Source organism: Amphiprion ocellaris, chromosome 1 (genome assembly GCF_022539595.1).
Source record: "Amphiprion ocellaris isolate individual 3 ecotype Okinawa chromosome 1, ASM2253959v1, whole genome shotgun sequence".
Classification (NCBI taxonomy): Eukaryota; Metazoa; Chordata; class Actinopteri; family Pomacentridae; genus Amphiprion; species Amphiprion ocellaris.
The window spans coordinates 34,046,758-34,071,645 of NC_072766.1; the positions used below are offsets into that span (position 1 = coordinate 34,046,758).

General features: G+C 39.0%; 1 protein-coding gene and 1 non-coding gene across 5 annotated transcripts in view; both read right to left on the reverse strand.

Annotated features, from left to right (window-relative positions):
* shank2b (SH3 and multiple ankyrin repeat domains 2b) overlaps positions 1–24,888 on the reverse strand; it is a 305,290-nt gene that overhangs the window by 120,322 nt on the left and 160,080 nt on the right. For all 4 annotated transcript variants that reach the window (XM_055009730.1, XM_055009711.1, XM_055009729.1 and 1 more), the window contains one exon: positions 7,449–7,896. In XM_055009730.1, coding sequence (XP_054865705.1) covers positions 7,449–7,896 — 448 coding nt within the window. The remainder of the gene's footprint in view (positions 1–7,448; positions 7,897–24,888) is intronic.
* trnat-agu (transfer RNA threonine (anticodon AGU)) lies at positions 9,146–9,219 on the reverse strand. Its single transcript has one exon. It is a non-coding gene; the product is annotated as a tRNA-Thr (tRNA).

Genomic DNA, 24,888 nt, shown 5'->3' on the forward strand with positions numbered 1-24,888 from the left:
TGCAATTAACAGTCACATGGCAAAAAATCCAGGGACTTTTTGGCTGAACTGCAAAAGACAGGAATGGAAAAAAATTAAAAATACAAAAAATGTAAATAGCAATAGTAACAGAGGACATGTTGGGCTCTTTCTACATCTAGACACGTGCTGTTTCAATTGAGGTGCAGGAAAAATTAGCCTACAGTGATTGAAAAATGTGGGAGAAGCAAAAAATAAAGCAAAACATCAGAAACTGCTTGGGGTTCAGAGGGTTCAAAGAAGATTCAAGGTTAGCGATGTAACTTCAGGGTTAAATCTGGGTTGTACGACTCATGTGCACTCTTTTACCGAGGTACATCAACCTGCAGGTTATGTTCACAAAAATAAACCTATAACGGCACACCTAGTGACCAGTCAGTTCTCTTGTAAATTATGAATTAACATCCGTAGAAGATCCCATGAGAGGGTCTCTGAGAAAGTAGGACTTTTTCAGAGACATAAATCCTTTCTTTTATGAGAATTATAGATTTTTAGTGGAGGGAACTCCAGTCTCTTTTGCTTTATGTTTTTGTTTTCTACCGACTACAAGCAATTTCAAAGCTATTTTATTAAATAGTGACATAATCCTAAAACAAGGGCTGATTAAATCACTAAAGCCTTGTACTTGTTGACCTTAGAATATTTGCAGTAAACCTACTTACTGCAAATCTTACAGTAAGTGGGAAGTGTTTATGTTGTTTACATTTTAATGTTTGTTCTTCACTTGCTCCTGAGACTGTTTAACACCAACGGGGCTGCAGCTGTAAGTATGAGGCACATTAACACATTAATATAAAGGAATACACAATGGTAATTATTACACTATAGATCTACTCTTGTGTTAATGATCACACATTGATCAGTGTGTTAACTGATTTTTTGCCAGCTTTCTTTCTTGCTTTTACAGTATTATATTTTTTAACTCCTTATATTAGTTTGGGATTATAGTTTGTTCTTCTCGTAAGAAATATGCAGCTCTAGACTTGTCCAAGTTTAGTCATTTGATGCCAATGACGACTTGGATTCAGAAACATTAGGTTGACTTCACCACTGAGAACTTTGTGTGAATGAACATTTTGATCTGAGACTATTTTCTGCAGCGGATTAATACACATTTGATGCTCCAGTGAGTGTTTTCAGTCGCAGGATGGTGAATGTAGAACTGACTCCAAATAAACTACAGTGGTAATAAAGGAACGTGTCACCTTTTGCGGCAGTGTGGCTCACTGATGTGTTTTTAATAGACAATAATGCTGCTCTATGACACACCAAGCTCTGGAGACACACGCACGATATTGCATGTTTTGGATTTGTTAATGAGAAAAATACCTCTAATAAAATAATTGAAAAATGTTCTATCACATACAGTAAATGTGACCCAAGGGAAGCCAGTAAAAGGTCACCAATCTCCTGGTTTCTATATCTGGGCCAAGAGGAGCTGTGCAGAATGTCCCTGATAACTAACCCTGATAGACAAAAGAGTGATTAGGTTACAGACCTACATTGTTAATAATTTTGTAATTAATGCCAATTAGTTCATCTTTTTTTATGTTAGATTCAGAAGAATCCGCTTCCCTGCTTGCAGCAGATGTCTTTCCTCAGTCATGTGGACTTATATTTATTTATGGCCTTATAATGAAATCCACATATGGTATTAATTCACTTAGGATCTATTCTCGTAAGTCAACCATATGCACCGTGTTCCCACTCAGTTCAAGCGTTAATTGATAGAAGAAGTGTTAAACTGTGTCACATTTTTCAGCTCATTTGGTGCAACTGCTACCACAATTCAGTTTTTCATTATGTAAGAGTGTAGTGAGAATACAGCATCATTCCTGCTGATGTAAATATGTGTCTCATGTCTGTATCATAGATGTTTTCAAACATGCAAATGTATGTACTATATGTACTACATACATCAAAATGATAAAGTCTGTCTCCTTCAGAGTTATTCAACTTCACAGATTTACCTGAAATCAACCAACATCAATAAATGTATTCCAAAAAGAAGCGACTCCTGTGTGTTAAGGTGCATTTATGGTTCCTCTTTGGCGCCTGTTTGTGTAACTCTCTGCCTACACAGAGTGAAGATTTATGGGAATTTAAACAACATAGAGGCTGCAGAAAAGAGTTGTATCTTTCAACAAGTAAGAATGTAGTGTCCAAGTTGGTCGACTGATTGGTTAATGTGCTCTGATCGGACCAATTTCTGATTGTTCAATCGCAGGTGTTACTTTCACAAGGAAAAAAAACGCTACATCAGCAGCCTTGCAGTATTAATCCACTTTTGGAGACAGTATTACTTAACCCTAACCCTGCAAATATGCTGATATGCTTCCACACAAAACCTCACCTACAACATATACTGTAGCTGTCTATCTCAACACTCTCAGAGTTCTGCGATGATTAATAAAATGTCAGCACAAATTCTGAAAGATATTCAAGCAGCAAATTTAAAGTGTTTGTTTTTCTCTGACCAACTCTGCAAACTGGACTTAAAATGGTAATAAAAAGCAGACAAAGGACGCTCATTAACTTTCTGTCTGCTGACATATCAATTTCATATCAGTTAATTGTCTAATTATAGGACATTTGTTTAATCATGTTTTTCTTTAGTCTATTAAAAATGAGAAGTAGTTACAGTTTCCAGTATCCCATGGTGATGTCCGCAGAGTGGTTTTATTTAGTCTAACTAACAGACCAAAATCAAAGACATTCACTTCACACATGCACATGATATATCACTGGACCAAAAATAAAATCCTGACATTTTAAAGCTGCAAATGTTCAAAATGTTTGCTTTATAAATGACATCAAAGATTCTAATATGGCAGTAACATGTTACAGCACAAAGAGTCCCAGACAACCAATTTGATCAAGGGAGAAAATAGAAAAAGTGACATTTACTGTCTATTTTTATCCGTGGTTCCATATAGTTCTCAAACAAATTTGGAGAAAATGTTTGCAATGCAGAGAAAAAAAACAGAAAAATGAAATGAAATTTAGTCTTTTTTCCATTAGCTGCTCTGTAGCAAATAAACTAGGCAGCATAATGTTGACAGAAGGTGGAGTTATGCATTGTTGTAACAATGATCAGAGTTTATGTATTTCTCATTTGGCACCAATATTAAGTTCTGTAAAATAGAATTCTAGAATTTTATGTTTCAGACCTAGGCATTTTTGTACTTTTAACCTAAAGAAAATCCCACTTATCTCACCTGGGATGCCATTTTAAGGGTTCAGAAACTCCAGAAGTACTATTCCCACAGCTATTATATTTGGTGAAGATACAGACAAATGTGTTTCCAGCAGAATCAAATAAGATTTTTTTAAACTATTGGCCTTTTAAATTGAAAATAAGTACAGATTTTACAACCGAGAGTGGTATTGGAGCTCCACAAAATGTCTGTAAGTATATATATGTAGACTTATCCATATTCTTCTAAAAAAAACAAACATGTTTTTAGCATTTTTAAATGCAATTTTCACATGCCAAAATGATGATGTCAACTCAATCACAGGACCACAAAAACCAGTGTGTAAAAGGGCCTACATATTGTGCAAAGTTACAAGTTGCTTCAGTGTTGTCTCCATGTTCAAATTGAACAATATAATCACAATACAATATGTGCCAATGAATATTCTCATACGTACATGTACTTGAAAAAAACAACATTTTTGCTGAATTACTGAAAAATAAAACTGAAACTTTGTTCATCTCTAAGACAAAAACGGAGAGAGGTCTTTAGGAAACGACCTATTGTGATATTAATCTTTCATGTCAGCTGTTATTTGATATGAGTCACATTGTCTGAAGACAAAAGAAGTGGAACTGCTGATCAGTCATGTAAGTTAAAAGATGTTAAAAGATCTCCTATTAAGTGCTTTTTCGAACATGTGGAAATTCACCCGAGAGAGTGTTAAAAACTTTTAAAAATCATTATTTTACCATTTCCAACAACTTTAAACTGAAACACACATTCGTGAAACACGGCTAACGTCTCTGTCCATCACACTGATGTGTAATGAAGCCAAGGTCCTGTAAAATACTGCTGGTTGTGAAATCAAACCCATGGACACAAAGCTGGTGGCTACTGTACTATATTATCTGAAATCCATGAAACACCACCAGCAAAGTAGATGTGAAGATAGCGAAGTTTCTGAGAAACAGCAGAGGCACATTCCCCTCCACAAAAACCCCTCAGCCTCTAAACTGCTGTCAGCTCCCACAACAACAGCTCTTCTGTCGACGATCAAACTCGCTCTCCCTCTACAAGTCCCCCGAGTTTTTTTTAGTTAAGTGTGTCAAAAGACATGATAGTGATGTTCATGTTGCTGCTGAAGCGAAGGCAACTGTCCTCCCCCGTTGCTCTTCCCCTCCTTTCATCTCCTCCGTCATTTGTCTTCCCTCGACTCCGTCCCCTCCGCCCTCGCTGTAAACCCCTCATTCCCCCGCTCTTCAACCTACCGCTTCACGTCTTTGCTATACTGTACGGTGAGACTCTCCTCTACGTTGGACAGAGGCTGAGCTACAGAGTGTGGGTAGTGTTGGTGCAGCAGAGTGCTTCCAAATGTGTCCATCTGCCAAGAATCAGGAGGAGGATGAGGAGGAGGAGGGGGAGGCAGAGAAGGTAGAGGAAGAGGCCAGAGATCGTGTGTCTTAATCGGGACTGACGGTTACATCGCCCGTCACACTTTAATCCTCCGTGGATCACGTGCTGCACACAAACACAGATGTGCAGATACATGGTGGTGTGGCAGGTCGATGCAGCGACACTCGCCCACGCCGACTCCATCCTAACCTGGATTTTCAGGTATATGAAGCGCACATGCTGCCATACATACAAACTTATGCACATTTGCAAGAAGTGTCTGTATGGCAGCCATAGCAACGGTTGCCCTAGCTACCGTAGGAAGCCGGAGTCTTTTTGATGGCACGTTTCCCAGAGGAACCCATCATACATCTTGCATGGGGGATGGTGGGTTGGGATGTATACTGTACATGGAGAAACACTGCCAGAGCTTCAAGGAGACACATGCAGCGAGTGCTCAACCTACAACTCAAGTTCAGCCAAAACGCAAAAAAAGCATATTTCTCTTTCAACTCTTGTCCTGGGGGTGGTGTTAGGTTTAATTTTCCCAGTTTTTGAGAGTTCAGTCTTTGAGATTTTTGCTTCCAAACCAACTAAATTTACATCGATCTGCTGGGAAATTTTGGGTCCTGCATTCATGTGGATGTTACTTTGACATGTAGCCTCCCCCCCAAACACTGTTTCAGTCCAATCACATCCGTAGCAAGTTTCTCCGATGACATCAGCCTTCCCCGGCAGACTAATGCTCCCTGCAACTGTGCAAAAGCTGCTCAGAAACAGCTTGAGTAATGTGACAAGGCACCCAAGGCATTGACCCGGCCTCCAAACTCCTCAGACAATATCCAATTCAGCCTCCACAGGGCTTCCAGAACAGTCCTGATCTACAGAGACCCCACCTCACAACCCACAGCACCAAGAGGATCTGATGTGATCCAATGTGTCAGAGCAAAACACCACACGACACCCACAGATGTCCTGTGTCCTTGTATCAGTGGGTCAGCATGAGATGGACCTATACATATTAGGCACCGAAAAAAAATGAAACCAAAAAAAAATAAAAATCCAGTGAAAATGATTGCTAGTGCCAAAAAAAAAAAAACAATAATAAAAAATGATGGAATACTGTAAGATTCAAAAATTGCAAAAATAACTGCAAGTATCGCTAAAATAATGAAAGTTCAGCAGATTTAAATACAGTGAAACAGTGTAATTTTGCAGTCACACATCGTAAAAGAACATGAATGGATGGGGACAATATGTACAGTTTCACCAGTTTTTTGTGATTTCACTAGCTTTTATCAATAATTTACAAAGCAAAAAAAAACAATTTGTAAAAAAAATATATATTTCTGTATCCATAATATACATGTTTTATTTTTTAATTTCTTTTTTTAAAAAAGGAAAATACATGTAAAATAACAGTATTTTCTGCAAATTTAATTCCAGTGAAAATTGTCTAATTTCACCATCAAACTTTGCAAAAGAAGAAGCTACCATTTGTAAAAATACAGATTTTCAATGTGGACATTATATAAAATGTTGGCCTGTTTTTTCCACAGTGAACATGTAAATTACTATTTTTTTTCTGTGATTTTACAAGTTCTTGTCTGCAATTTACTAAAACAGGGAAAATCTGTAAAACGACAGTAAATTGTTTAAAAAAAAAATTCTAGCTAAAAACATTAAAAAATGTTCATTTCTTGACTGTGTCGATGCTGTTAAAGTTGTGGGTGATCGCTGTGCTTTGCATTGGTCTCAACTTGGAAAAAAGCTACATTAAAATAAGGGAAAGAGTTTAGCCTCAGGGAGCAAAGTCCTAACATCAGCATGCTAACATACTGAGAAAATTACATCCTATGCTGCTTATAGAACACCTTCCTTCAACCGCAACAAATCTATAATTCCTTTTTCTGTCAGGTAAACTGCAATTAATTAATTTGAATCATTAACATGTGTAGGGTATCAGCCAAAGATGATTCAAACAGACATTGGGGTGTGTTTGCATTAGTGGCTGTTGTAGGATAGAGCCTCTAACCTGCAGCTGAGATGAAGAGCAGCCTACACTGCTCTGGCAGAATCACTTCTTTATAACTTTGCACCATCAAAATTTGTTCATTTTCAAACTTGTGGTTATCAGACCCAACCAATGCTGCCCCATCGATATTTATCCACCTTGGCACAGCTCCTTCTGGACAAGCTATAGGCTTTATATACATCAGTGTAGTTTCTCTTTAAGCAAACAGATAAAACAGGGTTTGCAGACAATCAGAGAAAGCGTTTTCCTGCACAGTAGTAACCTGGCTGCTGTAAATCTGTATATATATTCAGCTGGTCAGTAACTACATTAATATTATTTCATAGTTATTTTAGGAAGTCAGGGGCAAGGCTTCAAAATTTGGAGAAACAAAACTGGAACCACTGACATGATGGGATATTTCCATGTATAAAATGGAAAATATATATAAAATGTCTTTTTCTTTTGTAACTGATCTTTAAGGACACGTTGTATTTGATTTAAATCCTGTTAAACGTGTGGGAGTTTGGTGGTAATTTTCTCTGTCATGTTATTTGATTTAGCACTCCGTTTTCTCCAGACCAGAATTTCCCTGGACATGCAAGTGTAGAAGTAACAGTGACACCATTTTTATTTTTTCAGCAGCTGTGCAAGAATTTAACTGAAAATATTGACAGTTAAATATTTGTGAGTCAGATATGGACCCCTGACCTCCAGGCTGGTCGGCATGGATGTTGCTTAGAAGTAAAAACAGAGGACATAGACCACCTTCAGCTCCAAAGACAAGCAGCCCCTCCACCCTCCAGTGTGTAGCAGAGACTCACCTGGGCTGGCGCTGTGAAGATATCCCCCGTCTGGCCTCCTCCCCCAGCCGGCTGAGGGAGGGTGACCGGCTCCTTGCCCCCCTCCCCATGGTCCGAACAACCACGTTGCCATTGGGGCTGCCGCTGGGCATCTGCTGGAGCAGCTGGGGTGACAGGCTGCGATGCAATGCTGAGGAGCCAGGCTGCGAGTGACCCTGCTGGGCGCCCCGGTGCGGGTGGGCCTGGGCGTGTTGGTGCTGCTGCAGATGTGGGGCCCAGTTGCCAGGAGAACCGTGCTGCTGCTGCTGCTGCTGCTGCTGCTGGTACTGACTGACCGTTAGGTTGTTGTCGCTGTTGGAGCGCAGGAGGACCCGTGGCGCTGACAACGAGGAGGGCGACTGGCCGTTTCCGCTGCCAGAAGACGGACCCCGTCGGCGTTTGGAGTAGGCTGGAGCCTCGCGGAAAGGCACTGCAGAGGAACGAGAGGGAATCAAACGTTATTCATCTGGTACAAATGTAGCTGCTGAATCTTTTAGCAGCTTTGCTCCTTTACGAAGCCGTCATTAGTTTAAGCTGTGGTGAAAGTTGTGGGATTGAAGGGCTCGGTTGAAGAAGACATGCTGAAAGAAGGTGGGCACTTATTCCAACTGCTCTGGGTTTTTAAAAATGCCTTTAAGTGCTGAGTGGTGACTGTTAAAAGTTAGCATGCTCAGGTCAATAATCTTTACAGAAATGCTATATTTTAACATTAAAAAAAACAAAAAGACACTGCATAATTATTTTAGGGCACACTACATCTGCAGGTGACATGCTTGAAACAGATCTTAAAATGTTGATCATATAAGGTGAATTCTAAAAGAAGCATTTAACCACCGGAAAACCAAAACTCGAAAAATTACACGAAGAATTACATCAGCCAGAAACTAAAAAACAAGAAAAACTGTCAGATTTTCAACTTCCCAACAATCCTAAAAATAACGACTTGTAACTTCCAGTTCCGTCAAGAAAAATAACCAAATCTAAGCTTCAAAATTGTGATATTTAATCAAAAACACTTCATTCTACGTGTATTTTCTTTATTGCTAAAAATAAATCATTTGGACCAGAATCTATTAAAAAAAAAAAAATAAATAAAAATTCTGTGCTCCTCAGCACAAGACTGACCTCAGCTGTGACAATCAGTCATGTGACATAAATACAGGACGTTTTTGGCTGAACTACAGGCTGTGTTTACGCAGAGCAGAAAGGAGACAAGAATTAAAAATATAATCTGTAAAATATCTACAGTATGCAGATAACCCATTTCAAGCATACACCTGTGAGCATATGGCAAATGCCGTTCAAGTTAATTCCAGGTTTTTCCATTTTGTTTAAACTAAATAATCAAAAGAAATTTACTCTTTTCTGTGATTTATACATGGATGATTTTGTAACTGTCTACTTGTAGCCATGATTGTGCTATTTCTAAAGAGGTGCATAGAAAAATGAGCCCACTGTGAGCAAGAACATAATAGGAGCAACAAACACAGAAAAACTGCTTACATTCAACATTTTTTAATGGAATTTTTACAGATTATATTCAACTTTATTTGTCAGAGCTACATTATAGCACTTTGAACTGCTCTTTTTAAGTAGATAGAGCAATGGCAGCTACACCTCCAACTCACTAATAAGTATGCCACAGGATCAACCTGTCAGCCACCAACGGCCTCCAGAAAAGGCACTGCTGGGATTCAAACCCAGGACCTCCTGTTTACTAGACAAGTACTTCAACCAACTAAGCCACAGCGCCCCGACATGGAGGTGTTAAAGGAACTGAAGTTGTCGCAGTAGTGGAAGCACTGACAATGGGATCACTAAAGTGGGTATAATTGTGAATGAAAAAATGGAAGCACATGCACAAATACATGCACAATTACAAATGCACCTGTGTTGTTTACTAACCAAAAAGAAAAAAACCTGGTGATTTAAACGCACCCTTGACTTGTTTTAAGACTACAAATGCAGAACGAACACATACAAATACTTTAAGGGGTTCCACATTTCAGAAGGAGTTTACCGTTGATCAGTTTACTAATCGTACAACGTCATTTGTCATCAAGAGTCTGGAATGTCCCAACCACAAGAGATTTTACTTTGGAAGACTGCAGTGAAATATGCAAAATGTCAACTCCCCTTTGACTGCACACTATCTGGAGCTCCAAATCATCCACGTTACATCACATCCCACTTTTAATACGAGAAGATCACAAAGCTGGAGGAAATTTAAGCAATAGGAAGATTTTTGGATTTACAAATTATACTCTGCTGCTTGGTCTTTGTGACCAATGCTGTGTTTGGTGTTAATTATGCTGTTTTTTTAAAATTCAGCTTTGCCAAACATTATGTGCCAAGGTCATCTATTGGATTTTTTTTTTTACTTCTTTTAGGCCACAACCTCATGTTCATGGAAGTTTCCAAGCGGTGGAACAAAAGGTCAAAAGATTCCAAGAGTTTTTTAGGTTAAACATGAAAATGCTGGGACAAAAAAGGCAGTTTAACTGTGAAAAAAAGAGTGTCTCAGAGTTTTAGTTTGTTTTTTTTTTTTTTTTGTTTTTCTATTGAAACTAGAATGAGCAAAACTGAAATTATTGAGCAAAAACATTGAGAGCAGGCGTTTTTTGAACATTTTACATACAGAGAAAAATAATTATAAAAATGCATTCCAACAGTAATTAAAAAGCACTCAGAGAGTGCAGTACTCCGCCAAGGCTGCTCAGTTGACGTGTCATTTCCGACGGATGAAATCTTTAATAAGAAATGACCTTGCGCTGAGCACAGGCATGTGTATGTTTTGTATGGATACCGAATTGCGTGTAAATCACTGTTATAAAGGTCTGTTGATCACTTTTGACAAGCCTTTGTTTTGCTAGTGTTAAAATAACCGTTCCCTCCATGCTTTTATTTTGAAGGCGTATTTTTAATTTTGTTATGGGCTTTTATTTTGTCACATTCCAGCGGCACAGGAAGTGTTTATCTACGAAGTGGTTTCCTGACGTGACGAAGACGCTGCCAAAAAGTCCGAAAATTCATGTAAAGATGAAAGAAAACGGTTCCACGCTGTTGCTGTCTAGCAAAGGATGTGTCTAAACTTAGAAGCTCCTAGCTGCATTTCTGACCTTCCCTGAAAATTTCATCCAAATCCGTTAGTCTCTTTTTGAGCAATGTTTCACACAGTAAGGCAGACAAACAGACAGACAGACAGATTCACAGACAAACGTAAGCCGATCGTTGCATAACTCCACCGTTCCATGGCGGAGTAAAAATCTGTTCCAAAGCTTGGCACACGCTACTTTATATTGAGAATGTTGCTGTGGATAAACACTACAAATTAAAGGGCAAAATTATTTCAGAAAGTTCGATATTTCTAAATTATTTTAGAAAGTAATTTTCTATTTTTTGAGTCAAGTTCTACAAAATCAGACACAATCTTCTACATGGCTTGCAAAGTGGTTATTGCCAACAGGAAGATTTTTGGATATACAGATGTTTTGGGGGGGGTTTTGGCAGAAAATTTTGACAAATATTGTGCACCAAAGTGATGCTATATAATGGATTTTCAAATCTCTTTTATGCTACAACCTCATGTCAAAGTGGAAGTTTCCTATTGGTGGAGCAACAGTACAGAAGAACAAAAGGCTCAATAAGTTTTTTAGGCTAAACATAAAAATGCTATGATAACAACGGTGGTTTAATTGGGATAAAAGAGAGTACTGTGGAGTTTATCACATTATTGACTTGTTTCTCTATTGAAACTATTCGGTTTTATAAGCACACCTGAAAGTACAATTTAGTAAAAACATTTACAACAGGAAAGTAGGAAGGAAGGAAAGTAATAAAAAATGGAATTCCAGCTGTACATACTCTTGAAAATCTTGGCACTGACGTTTGTGCATCAGAAAAACACTATATCGAGAATGTCACTGTGGAGAAAAACTACAAAGTAAAGGGCGACATTATTTCCTCAGAAAGAATTATAGCACTTTTCCAGTCAATCTTCTACCTGCCCTGCATCACAGTAGTTTTTGCCAATGAGAATACTCATAATGTCCTACAGCATTTTACTACATAAACCTTTACTACACAAACCTTCACTTTGGGTGTGAGGCTGCCCTTGAGCGATGAGCAAGAACCAGTAACCTCGAGGTCAGAACCACTATTCAAGAAAATGTCACACTGATCTTGGATCAAAGTTCTCCTTGTTTTTCTGCCATCACTGACACCATTTGTCAGAGAGTGAACTCAGTGTGTAGGATGGTGCAGCTGCGATCGCAGGATTTGAAACCACTAATTTGAGTCTTTACAGCACAAACTGTCCCAGTACTGAATTGCTCTTTTTTAATTGCTGTTTTTGTTTTGTTTTTGTTTTTCTGAAAAGCTTCCCCCGTCCTGGGGACTGGGAGATCAGCCTTCCACGTCAATTCCCCATGATTCCTGGTAGTTGTCTGTGCTGCCTGCAAGTTCCCGTTAACAGCCGTTAACTTGAAATTTCAGTGCAATATAGAGCTCTGTTTATTGACGAAAATCCCTCTTTCCATGCAGTGAACAATGAAAATAATTATTCCTCTTTGTTTCTATTATCAACTTGCTTCTATTATCTTTTACGAGGTCAAGGGAGCCTGGAGCTTTTCCCAGAACACAACATCTGCAACTGCATGTGCGCGGATCATAACAAAACAAAACAACAAGCTTTGCAAACACAACACCTGTTTAGAAATCTGTTAGAAGACTCCACTGGATTCTGTTACTGACTTTCAAATCACTCTGTGGACCAGCAGCTGCAGAGTGTACAATTAAAACACACACTTTTAAAGCAAACTACAATGTAACAATTACACTTTTGAGTCACAGTGATCTAAATGTGGCAAACCCAGTAAGCACGCATAGTAACTATGAATCTGGATTTACATCATCGCCTCTTGAAGGAAGATCATGCTGTTCATCTTTCTAGTATCTGTGCATTGCAATCTTCAGTCAGTCAGACATCCAGCAGTTGTGCCAAAAGCTAAACCAAATACAAATGCATGACACTGTGGTTAGTTCAATGGTAAAGTCTGTACGACTTAGGCTCAGGGTTTATGCTGCTGGCAGATCTATGCACATTAGTTTTGTTGGGATGTTTGGATCAAAAGAAGCTGATTATTGGGTGATTATGAGCCCATGAGACCAACAAACTTCTTCAGAAATGTTGGTTAAATGGTCAAAATGTTTCGACCACCTCCACACCTCCAACTTTCCTTTGTAGCTTGGATTCTTATTTAGAATGTTAGATGTCTCTAATTTATTCATTTACAGTTTTTTCTATTGTATTAATGTTCTAAAGTTTTTGTCCTGTTTCATTCATTATTTATAATAAAGTCATTTCTTGATTTTTTTTTACATTATTTTAAAATGTTGTTTAAATATTTTATATTCTTTCTACAATATAAAAGAAATATTCAAAAATATAACCTAAAAAATATGTCAACATTTCACTGCTTACATTTGAACTCTCTTTCTTTTCCATTTTTTAAATCTATAATTTCATACATTTTTCAAATTCTCTTAAACAACAGCATTCCAGTCATCTCTAAGTCATGGAATTGGACTACACTCTATAGAAAGCACTATACAAATAAAGTTTGATATACATTGTATGTGGACTAATCCACTTTTATTTCCATATGCAGTGTTGTGTTGTCTTTATTATTTTTTAACAACTTTCTGAAGTAGTTTGGATTGTAATCTTACAAGCTGAATAAAGGCTGATCATCACAGACTGTACGTAAAGATTTTTAGATTCTTTGCAGTACCTGATTTCTTCTAACTCCCTGCTAATAGCAAAATAAATAAAGATATGGCTGAAGATGGACATCCCCCTTATAAGGCCAATCTTTAAGCCTTAATGCAATTTAAACAGAAAAAAAAACATATACAGTTATCTTTAAAGGGGTAATTATCCAAAGAAACCAACACAGTTTTTTTGTACCAAGCTGTAAATATGTTTATTTCTGCTGCAAAGTTGGACATTTTAACATGGTGGATAAGGACTGAATGGCTTCTGCAACGATTCGTGGAACTGTAGTTTTTGAGATTTTGTTTTTCAGCCCCAGAGGTTTCCACCTAATTTGAAAGTACCTTTCTAGTTTTACTCAAGTAAATTTGTATTGTTCTTCTATAATCTCAAATGGCAAGCACTTGGCGTGAACGTCTGCTACTTTAAATGTGCAATATAAATCAGGGTGACTTTGGACGGGACACTGTTTTGATACCAATCAGCTTCCATACTTCTCACTATGTGTTTGTGTTACTCTTGTCTCCTCTTGAATTTTCTCCCAATCCAGTGTTACTTTATGACAGCCTGACATAAACCACTGCTTCTTCTAATAACATTAACGTTTTTTCCACGTTTCTGTACAGCATAATCGTATATTTGCAGCAGTGATAGACAAACAATGTATTCACTGCATGTATGTGAAGATTAAATGCTGCTATTAATTCAGGATTGCATCCATAAGATTGCTGACATTGTGACGCTTATTAATTTCCACTGGTTGAGAACATACTGTACAATCTGTGTAATACAAGGGTGCTTCTTCCCATTGTTGTCTGTCACACTTTAATTATAACATCTATTGACCACAGTGAAGCTTCAGTCGTGGGAACAGATCTGCATTGTCTTTGTTCAAACTGGGAACCACAGGAATTGTAATCAGCCAGCTTTTGCTCTTGTCAACAAGTTTCCGATCGAGATTATTGACTGTGAAGACAACACGAGTTTAAGCAAGGCTCTGTAATCGTCTCCTTTTCACATCCAGGGAGGACATTTCCAGTGTAAATCCTCTCCTCTCAGTGATTGCTGCTCTTTATTACAGTGAATAAACCACAGAAAAAAAAAATTGTGCACAGCTTATAAGTAACTCTACTTCTCTACGTGGATAGAAAATATTGTGAATAAAAAAATATAAAAGCAGTTACAGCAGAAGCATGTAGTATCTGACCTGAGACGTGTTACTATATACTACATATAATCAATAGATTTGAATGTGTTTTGTAAATTGTGGAATATTTAAGGTAACTTGAAGCCGCTGATTTAGTAGGGGGCCCTATTATCTATGGGGTTGATAGAATAGGCTCTTTGTCTGGCCAGTGGGGCTCCGATTATAATAGAAACCATATGTTTAGTTTTCATAAACAACCACAAACCTATATAAGTGAGTTCAGATGGTTGTTCGGGGAGGTTCATATCGGCTTTGAATTCTCCATTGGGCAGTCCATGGTGCCTGATCAGATGCTGTGTCCTTTGTAATGAAATAATTTTTATACAAACAAGATGGTGTCAGCAGATGTTTCTTCTTCCCTTGCACATCATGGATGTCTGAGAAACTGCAAGCATTAAAGACAGATACAACCTGATGCATGTATCCAGGGTTGTGGAGATGCTAAACTACGAAACAAAACCAATGCTAAACGTACTGAAGATGAAACTGATGCTTAATCTTGTCCCAACTATTCCATAATCACTTGATCTATTACATGAAAATGATGTCTACTTTTTCTAAAAAGCATAAAACCTGGTACACTTGTACAGTTTAGGTATCTGAATGTTTTTTTTTTACTTTGTACCATAAGCAAATTATGGGTCCATTCCAGTTCCCGTACTACCATCCTAAACAGTACACCAGAAAAGGATCTTGCATGTCCTAATAAGTAATATGTCAACTGCAGTATGGTAAATATACCAAGATGTCCTACTACGCCATGTCTCATTTTGCAGTATGTAAGTCTGCATGCTTTTATAACCATTCTGACCCACAATCCTTTGCACAGCAGACCATGCGTCACCTACGTCACAGTGAACTGTTTGAGTAAGCTTGAGTCACTAAGAGCACACAGGTGATTTAACACTGTGATGGATAAATTAGCAACATGGTCAAAGCTTAAGGCGCAATATTACACCAAAGTAGCATGCCCCAGTTGTACATGCTTCATGCACCAGTATGCACTTTGGAAACTCAGCTGCAGTACGTACTGAAAATGAGAAGTATGCAATTAGAAATGCAGAATATGTATTTTGTATTATTTCTCCTGAACTTAATGTGACAACAGAGAAAACGTGATGTCTACTCACATTTTAAGACAATGATACCAACAAATGTTCCAGTGAATAATTAACGGTGAATTCAGAGACACTGTGTGAAGGAAACCATAGTATCTAAAAACCTCGGCTGGAATTTACAATATTTGTGCTGCATGCCATACTCTCAGATGTACGTCGCTTCAGATGAAAGCATCTGCTCAATGAAATTGTTAACTGTAAAACTGTAAATGGCATGCATATGTGTAGAGTTCATTAAACCTGACAATACAGTGACTGTGAAGAGGAGAGCATTACTCAGTTTGATCCTAAATAGCGAGATTTACTTCCAAATTTTTACTTCAGAAATATTTGATTGTATTGTTGTTGAACCCACTTTTCACTGTCTGCCTCAGTCTTATTGACACAGAGCTGTGCACTTTAAGGAGGCTTTTTTGCATTTTAAACGCCCCCGGGAGTGTTTCATGCAGCCTCAACTTGACCATGAAAGCAAATGTGCAGCCATCGTCTTCTCTATTACCATGTTTGAGTAATGAGAAATGATGCAGGAATTTCTAGTGGTGATCAATATTCTTCTCCCAGTGATGTCAGATTTGCTCAGAGGCTATGTACACAACCATCCATCCATCTATTGACCTTTGCTGCGCCCCTTTTCTGCTGGTATCACACGTCTTGTCATTTTTTCATGATCAGTCCATCAAAATTTAATCTCCGTCTCCCCGACTGTCCAGTACCAGACAGCTAAAGCCGATGTGTAACATAAATGTGCACATACAGTACAGCGAGTGAGACACACACGAGTATTGAACCCAGATTGGTGATTGGCCGTGATTCTGCTGCTCTTCTTCTCCCCATCATTAGCATGATTATCAGGATTACATGAGCAGAGCTGCTCCTCCGGCCCACACTGCCTGCACCATACTTTCAGACTGAACAAGTAACGGAGGCTGGCCTTGATTTCCCCATGGATACTTTCCTCCATTACAGTGCGAGATGCCGAGCCTACAACCGCCATCGCCAGTTCTCCTTGCAATTATGACAGCTCCGGGAAAGCAGAACAGGGCCGGCAGCCCTTCCAATAAGCATCTCCTGATTATGAGTTGATTAATACAGTAGTGCGAGGCCGTGGCCTGTTAGCTGCACTCCAGCTTCCTGCTCTACGCTTCCTGGCAGCCTGAACATCTGAAGGGGGATTCACTCAGTCATTATCGCTTTCCCAGACTAATATCTCAGACCTCTCTCTCCCCTGCTCTCCCTTTCTACAACAGACGTGTTGATGAAGAAGAGAGGTGCTACCATCTAATGAGCTAGCACATTTAGGAGCTACCAGGCTATCTGCCCTGAGGTGTGTGTGGCCTCCGAGCTGGTGTTCAACCACCTGTCTCTCTCCGAATCTCTCACACACACAAATTAATTATCAAGTAAAATGGGGGCAGTGAATCGAAACAATCCGAGCATCTTATGCAAGAGTTGGAAAAGCAATCAGTGCAATCCATATAATTAAATACTCTTGAAACACAGAATGCATGTCAGAGGACAGAGTGTGTGGAAGCACTCGGCCAAGCTAAGTGATGGTTTTGACATTATGCTAATACACTCAGCTGTTGCAGGAAAACTTGTCTCTAAATAGTCCAGCTTGTGCCAGTATGATGTGCGCTGACCATGAAGTGAAATCAAGGGTTCAATTAGTGCATTTATGACCAATATTTTCACTTTTACTTTGCTAATTTGTGTTACAATCTGCACAGGAAAGGAGAGGAAAGAAAACTTAGCCAAAATCTGGATGAAATGATGATTAGAGGAGAGAAGCGAGAGCTCCCTCAGATTCAAATTGAATGGAGTGTAAAATAACAGCCACCGTCTAACATCACTTCACAGTTTGGAGGGGATTTTTGGAGTGATCAGTGACTAATTACGGAAAGGCAAATTACTTCAATCACCAAACATGATGCACTTGCATGATTTACGGTAATGATTTTAGTCTATGATCAACTATTATTGCAACAACACAGCATCATTAGGATAGAACTAACCCATCTCCTGAGAGTCCAGACCCAGCTCATGTTCCCAATTAGTGGGTGAGCGATCCAACACTTGGTGAATTCTGCTTTACAAAGATCGGAAGAGCTGACATTGAAGGATCAAAAAGTGACGACGCTGTAAATGGCTGCCACAAGCCAGTTAACCAAATGATGACGTTCAACAACAACTAGCCCTGATTGGAGAAACTACACTCCTTGCAATGAGAACCTAACAGACATGACATCCAAATCACCTAAACATTTATCATCAGTCTAGCTTATAAACTGTGCATCCATAATTAGTGTTGGAAGTTGTGAAGACAGAAATGTAGCTTCACAGTAACATAGTGCCATGAAACTCTTATGCTGTGTCTAAAGGATTCATTCCGAAGGACTAACTTTTTAAATTGCTTACAAGTGAAAGACTTCACATTTAAGATATGCTAAAAGTGCTTTGTGTGCATATATTTTCCTATTTTTTTTGTTGAGAGCTGAAAATTATTAAATTTTAAGTAAAAGTAAGCAGCAATCCACAGGTCGGAAAAATTAAGCTAAAAACTGCAGTTCCTCTGATGTCCTCTTGAGGCTGACTCCAAAAGCGAGTGAATCCCCATAGATCTCCATGTTAAAGTCTCTCAACTTTGAAAGAGAAAAAAGAACATGTTTCCGACTTTTTACAAAAAAAGTGTTTTGGTCTCTATGGCTAATTCTTCCATTAACGACAACAATTTTTATATAATTCACTTCTTTAAATTATGTTAAGGGTGAAAATTATGCACAATAAAGGGTGCAGTCAATTTGACAGATTGGCTTAATAGGACAGTCCATGGCCTGAATCAGTTCCATTCATGTTCCATCTCTTTGCTCATTTTTGGATTCACTGGGATTTAGATAAAGTTTGCCCTGCCAAGATGGCAACCACCAGACTGAGCTTCAAAACCACTATGCAGGAAAGCTGTAGGTGACATCATGGAGGATTCAAACATGTTTATCTACTACTAATAGGCCAAACACTTTGCCTGGTACTGTTACTTTTTACCCAGTTATCTGATCACAGTGGAGATGGGGCGGTTCAAACCCTACACCAAATGTCATACCCTACTTTTACAAGAGCTGAACAAAAACTGACTAATGGAGGCGTTAATACTGCTGTCGAGTACAAATATCTGTTGACGATATCTTCAGACTACCATAATACTGATCTGACTCCTCTTGTAGGCTCTTGAATACGTTTCACCTGTCTGAAGGAGTGAAGTAGCCACTTGAGAAGCCTCTTGCAACGTCTTCAGGAGCCTAAAAGGGAAGTCCAGTTGCTTTCTACTGAAGCTCAATGGATTACGACGACCTAGAGACGACCTCAGAATCTGCTGAGTACAGTGTTTGGAGGAAGATTTTGTTCACCACAGGTCTATCATTTACGTTGAAGATTAAGAACGTCAGCACCTCCAAAGCACTCTGAAGTGCTTCCAGCTGGGTGTTTTCAGTTTAACTTGGACCATTGCTTGATTCTTGTCTCTTATTAGCAGACAACATCAAATTTAAGGAAGAAGAATTTGTGATCCCTCTATAAACTCATTGATTAGTCAGTTAGTACTATTTGCCTAAACTTAACTTTAGATTAGGGGAAAGTAACTTTTGCAACTCATTTAAATCAAGCATATGTTGTATAAGATCAAGGGGGATCAGAAAGAGCTTACAGATTATGAGCTGGTTTGGAAGTCAGAACCAACATATTTTGTTGTTTAGTATGGAAAACATTGTGGTTTCTGCATTTTTGGTGTAGCTAATGTGAAACATTTCTGTAAGGAAAACTTGTAATGTGAAAAATTTCCATCAGATGGCGCTATTTTAAGCATTTAAGATGAAATCGATGACATCTGTCTTCCGTCATGGCCATGTGGTCATCAAGAAGAAACAGTGCAGTAGCTGCAGTTCCAAAAAAAAGTAATTTTTAAGGTCACTGAGTCATTGCACTATGTACTACCACAGTAAGTTCCTCACTGAAGAGGAAATGTATGAGACAGTTTAGACATGGTTCAGGAAAAGAGATTTAAAGCCGCACTGAATGTAATTCTTAATGCTCTCTCAATTTCATAACACCCCTCGGCAAAGCTTGTTAAATTTTATATACACTCTGTTGATTTTAGTGCAGTTTCCTATGAATCTGAATTGAGATAATCATATTCTGTGTTCACACATCGCTGTTCTACTCTGAGTGAAATGAAGCCTGGAGGCCATTTCTTCAAGCTGTGTCCTAAACTCACACTCTGTTTGCAAACCTGTACTCCAGTTTTTTGAATTGTAAATATGAATTTTACACATTTTACTCTGTTCTCGCTAGAATTTCTATGACGGGACAAAGCGAGCTCCTTCAATGCCTTGCTATGCCCGCATGAGATGACAGATGGGTAAATTACAGTTATCTGACACTACCATGACAGCGGTGACGCAAAATGGTGATGATTCATAAGTCTCTCAAACCTCAATTTACTGCTCACCGTGAGGTATTTATAGCATTTTGCTCATAAGAATATACTCATTATGTGCATGATTTCAGATTTAGCTGTAACTTTTTATCTATAGATATTTTCTTGAATTTAACTGAATAGCTGCCGGTTTCTTTTACGCAATTATAATATTGTTTTGAGTGACACAAGCTGAGTAAAGCACAGTTTATGTCCCCTTCAGGCTTGTGTCAAGTGTACTGCAAAAAGCATTCAGACACTCTTTTGGATCTTTGCAGCACAAAATAGCTGCAGGGGGAGAGCTCAAAAAGCCTAAAGCACAAGTTCTGTCACACTCTAGGTACAAATCACTCTCTGAAGACAATTAAAGAGCTAAAAGTTTAAATTTTAGTGGGTGTGTTACTTTTTCCAAGAAAAGACATCCGAGACTATATATATCCTTGTATTCCATTGGGCATTTTCCATTATACTCTTTTCAAATTGTCTTTATGGGCTGAACTGCACCTTCTGCCACTGAGGACTCCACTGACACCATCAGCCTCTCATTTGGCTGATGAACCTTCACACTAACTTGCTTGCTCTAATTCTAAGTGCAGAAAAATGTCACTAAAGCAACCCAATATATCCACTTTAATAACTAAGCAAATCCCATGAACAATTATGGCTGCAAAAGAGTGTGGACTTTTTTGTTTGTTTTTAATCAAAGTACGACTCTAATAGTGCATGCAAACAGCTGTCAGCTTGTTGTATATGCGTTCCTACAGAGTGCAGGTTTTTAGGCATCCTCTCCCAGCCTATAGGCGCCACAGCCCGCTGCACAGCCCCGAGCTCCGAGCCTTCATTGAGAAAATAGCAGCGGATGAATCAAAACGTCAAACACCAACATTGTTTCACACGCAGCCAGATGGAGAGGCTGCTTCGGCTGTGTTTGGGTGAGGGGAACGACACGTAGTCATGTCTGTGGGTGTTTTCTCCTCCTCAGAGTCCCATTTTTCATCTCTTTCTGTGACCTAAAAACTCGTCCAACGCCGGAGCTGCGTCCTTTTCCTTTATGGTCCGGGAAGAAGGACGCGGATTATTCTCGCAGTTTAAATAAGCGCCGAGAGAACAAAGACGGTTGAAAAAGCTCAAGTCATCACTTTTGAGCAGAGAGATGAGGGGAGGAAACTAAAGAAAATCGCTACTTAAGTTGTGCGTAAAGCGAACTGTCCAAAAGCGTAGCGCAGGATTTGAAAAGTGAAAAAAGAGGGAGTGAGCTTCTTACCTTCCTTTTTTAAGGCATTGATGATCGACTTCATTTTTACTCCTTTGCTACTCCGACTTCGTGCACATCACAGGACTTTTCAGAGCCCAAGTTTCCCTCTCAGCACCACGGACAGCGACTCCGCGGAGCGCAGCGCACATGATCCCGCTCACCTTCCACTACCGCCGCCTCCCCGGAACACCAGCACGACCCCCACCGATAACACACATGAAATCCCCTAACCCCGCCCCTTACACACCTCCCCTCTCTCTCTCTGCCTCCCTCTCTCTCCATCTCCCATGGGGGGAGAGACAGCACTGCATGCAAGGCTTATTCTCTTCAGTGACTTCGTGGAAAAAGTGAAAGCAGAAGTGTAAAAGTTGCGGCTTTCGTCGTAGCAGATGCGTTAGAAATTCATGAAAAACGTGCAGATGCTTCAATTCGCACAGCATGATTACTATCTGCGTCAAAGATGTGAGACAGGGAAAAGTAATTGGGCGTGAGTGAGCAGCAGAAGTCATGCAAAATCACTTAAATGTCAAATGATTCAAAATTGTATCATCTCGCAATAACGGCATGATCTCTAAGTTGAAAAGTATAGAGCATTTTAATACCCCAAAGTACAAACTCAGTACAGCAAAAGTGAATACACCTGTCACCACTGACACATAAGTTAGAAAGCATGCAATAACTGCAACTAATTTGCGTCCACATGTGACTTCCAGATCTGTTATTTGCATGAACATAGTTATAAAATGAGCTATGAACACCAGAACTTTCTCAGTTTCTCATTCTGTATCTGCGTGTCTCCATCAGTGTACTATATGGAAAAGAGTTGCCAGAGGAACCAAAAAAAATCTGATTGTGAAACTTCACAAGGATAGGAAATTATACAGGAAGATCAGTGACCAACTAAAAATCAGTGAAATGCAGCTACAACAGTAATCAGGAGATGTAGAACAAGTCATAGTACCACTAATCACCGCATCCAGTACAAACTGCTTCTCCTCACCTTCAAGTCCATCCATAATCTTGCCCCCTCTTACCTTACCGATTTGCTCCTCCCCTACACCCCCCCAGGAATCTCCGTTCATCCCACGCAAACTTCCTTTCCATCCCGCACAGGACCAGCCGGCGACATTGGGGGGACAGAGCCTTCGCCATTGCTGCCCCCACACTCTGGAACTCACTCCCCCATGCCCTCCGTGACTGCACCAACCTCACCACATTTAAATCCCTTTTAAAGACTCACCTTTTTAGATCTGCTTTCCTTAAGTGATTCTGTATTTTATCTTGAACTTGATTTACTATTTATTGATTTTAATTAACTGTTTTGTTTTATCTTATTGTATTTTATGTACAGTGTCTTTGAGTTATTGGAAAAGCGCTTTATAAATAAAATGTATTATTATTATTATTATTATTATTATTATTATTATTATTATTATTATTATTATTATTATTATTATTATTATTATTATTATTATAATCAGAGCCGTAGAGGCCATCCATCTAAAATGACCCTATGCCAAGTGCACTACTTCACAATCTAGCTGTAAAATAACAGGCTGGTACTGCATAAGGCCAATCTCTATGGACGGCCTCCAAGAATTAACCCTTGCTTGCTCTTTGACACAATACTGCAAGATAAAACTTTGGTAAAGAAAATAGAAAGATTTTTAGCTGATCAGATTTTCCGATTAACCTAACTGCATGAACATGCTTCTACAATGTGTGTCGGTGTCTACCTGCATGTTTGCATCATGGGTCCACATGGAAAAGAATTCCCAATTTAAAAATCTGACTGAGACTTCACAAAGATGGAAACGGATACAGGAGGATTGGTGACCAACTAAGAATCTGTGAAAACATAATTGCAGCAGCAATCAGAAGGTGTACATTGACCCATAGTACCACTAATCAGAGCAGCAGTGGGTACTTCTAAAATTAGGACAAGGACCGTGCACTACTTTGCCAGGTCATACTTTTCCTTTTTTCTTGTTTAGAAACTATTACAATTGTGTTTAGGATGGTTATTATGCAGGGATATTCCTCTTTGGCAGACTGGTAGTCATCTTGTCAGTCAGACTATCCACAGACTGTTATGGTGCTTCCATTAACGTCATCTCCTGAACACCTTTTGCACTCATGTGGTGGGGCGGCTGTGGCTCACGTGGTAGAGCGGGTCGTCCAATGATCGAAGGGTCGGCGGTTCGATTCCCGCTCTGTCCTAGTCATGTGCTGTTGTGTCCTTGGGCAAGACACTTTACCCACCTTGCCTCCAGTGCTGCTACTCACACTGGTGTGTGAATGTTGGTGGTGGTCGGAGGGGCCGTAGGCGCACATTGGCAGCCACGCTTCCGTCAGTCTGCCCCAGGGCAGCTGTGACTACAAATGTAGTTTACCACCACCGAGTGAGAATGTGTGAGTGAATGAATAATGGATTCTATGTGAAGCGCTTTGAGTGCCTTGAAAAGCCCTATATAAATCTAATCCATTATTATTATTATTATTATTATTATTATTATTATTATTATGTAGCTCAGTGTCTTCACACTTCCACCTCCGTGCCTCACTCTCAGGATGATGCATTCACTGTGGTAGTGCTGGTCAGGTTCACAGCAAACATGCTGGATATTTATTGGGCTTCACTTCAAGTTTTATCCTACAATTTTGTGTCAAAGAGCAAGCAAGCGTCATTTCTTGGATGCCCTCCATAGAGGCTGATGTTACACAGTACCTGCTTGTGTGTTTTTCACATCTAGATTGTAGTAGTACCACATCTTGTGGCCGCATTTTAGGACAACAACCACTACAGCTCTGATAAGAGGTACTATGGGTCAATCTGTGCGACTGTGTTACTACTGGTTTTTAGATGGTCACTGGTCTGTTCATTTTAGAGTTCCTCTGGCAAACATTTTAAAGGTGGAACCATGATGTAGACACAGTCCCAAATGTTCAAAACTGAAAGAGTTCTGGTGTTTACAGGTCATTTTATAACAATGTCCATACAGTTGAGGTGAATAAAACAAGCTATACTCAATTTTGTTTGAATGATCACAAGTTTTCTAACTTGTCTGTGAGTAATCACAGTTGTATTCAGTTTTGTTGCACTGACTTTCTACATTGGGCCTGTATTTTCAATGTAATCTCTCTGAATTATTTGTTTTTGACTGTTGTTGAGAGAAAATCTGATTTTTCAGGCAATTTCCAGCAGCCTAAATGCCAACAAAGGCTTTCATGTCTAAAAAGAATGCAATCCTAACAATAAAAAATGATACTCTTCGAAATGACATGCAAACATTTTTTATGTGGGCATAAATTATTGGGAAAAACAGCCTCACCATTTAAAAGCTGCATGTACAGATTGATATCAAAAGATTACTCCGCTGGAATCTTAAAGCAACATTCAGCTGGATGAATCTCATTTACAGCCGCAGCCTCAGGTGGCTACAGTCAATTCATTTGCACATATAAAATTAATAAAACATGAAAAGAGTAAAGAAAATATCAACTGACTCTGCAGATTGAAAGTCCCAAGACACACATACATATATATATATATATATATATATATATATATATATATATATATATATATATATATATATATATA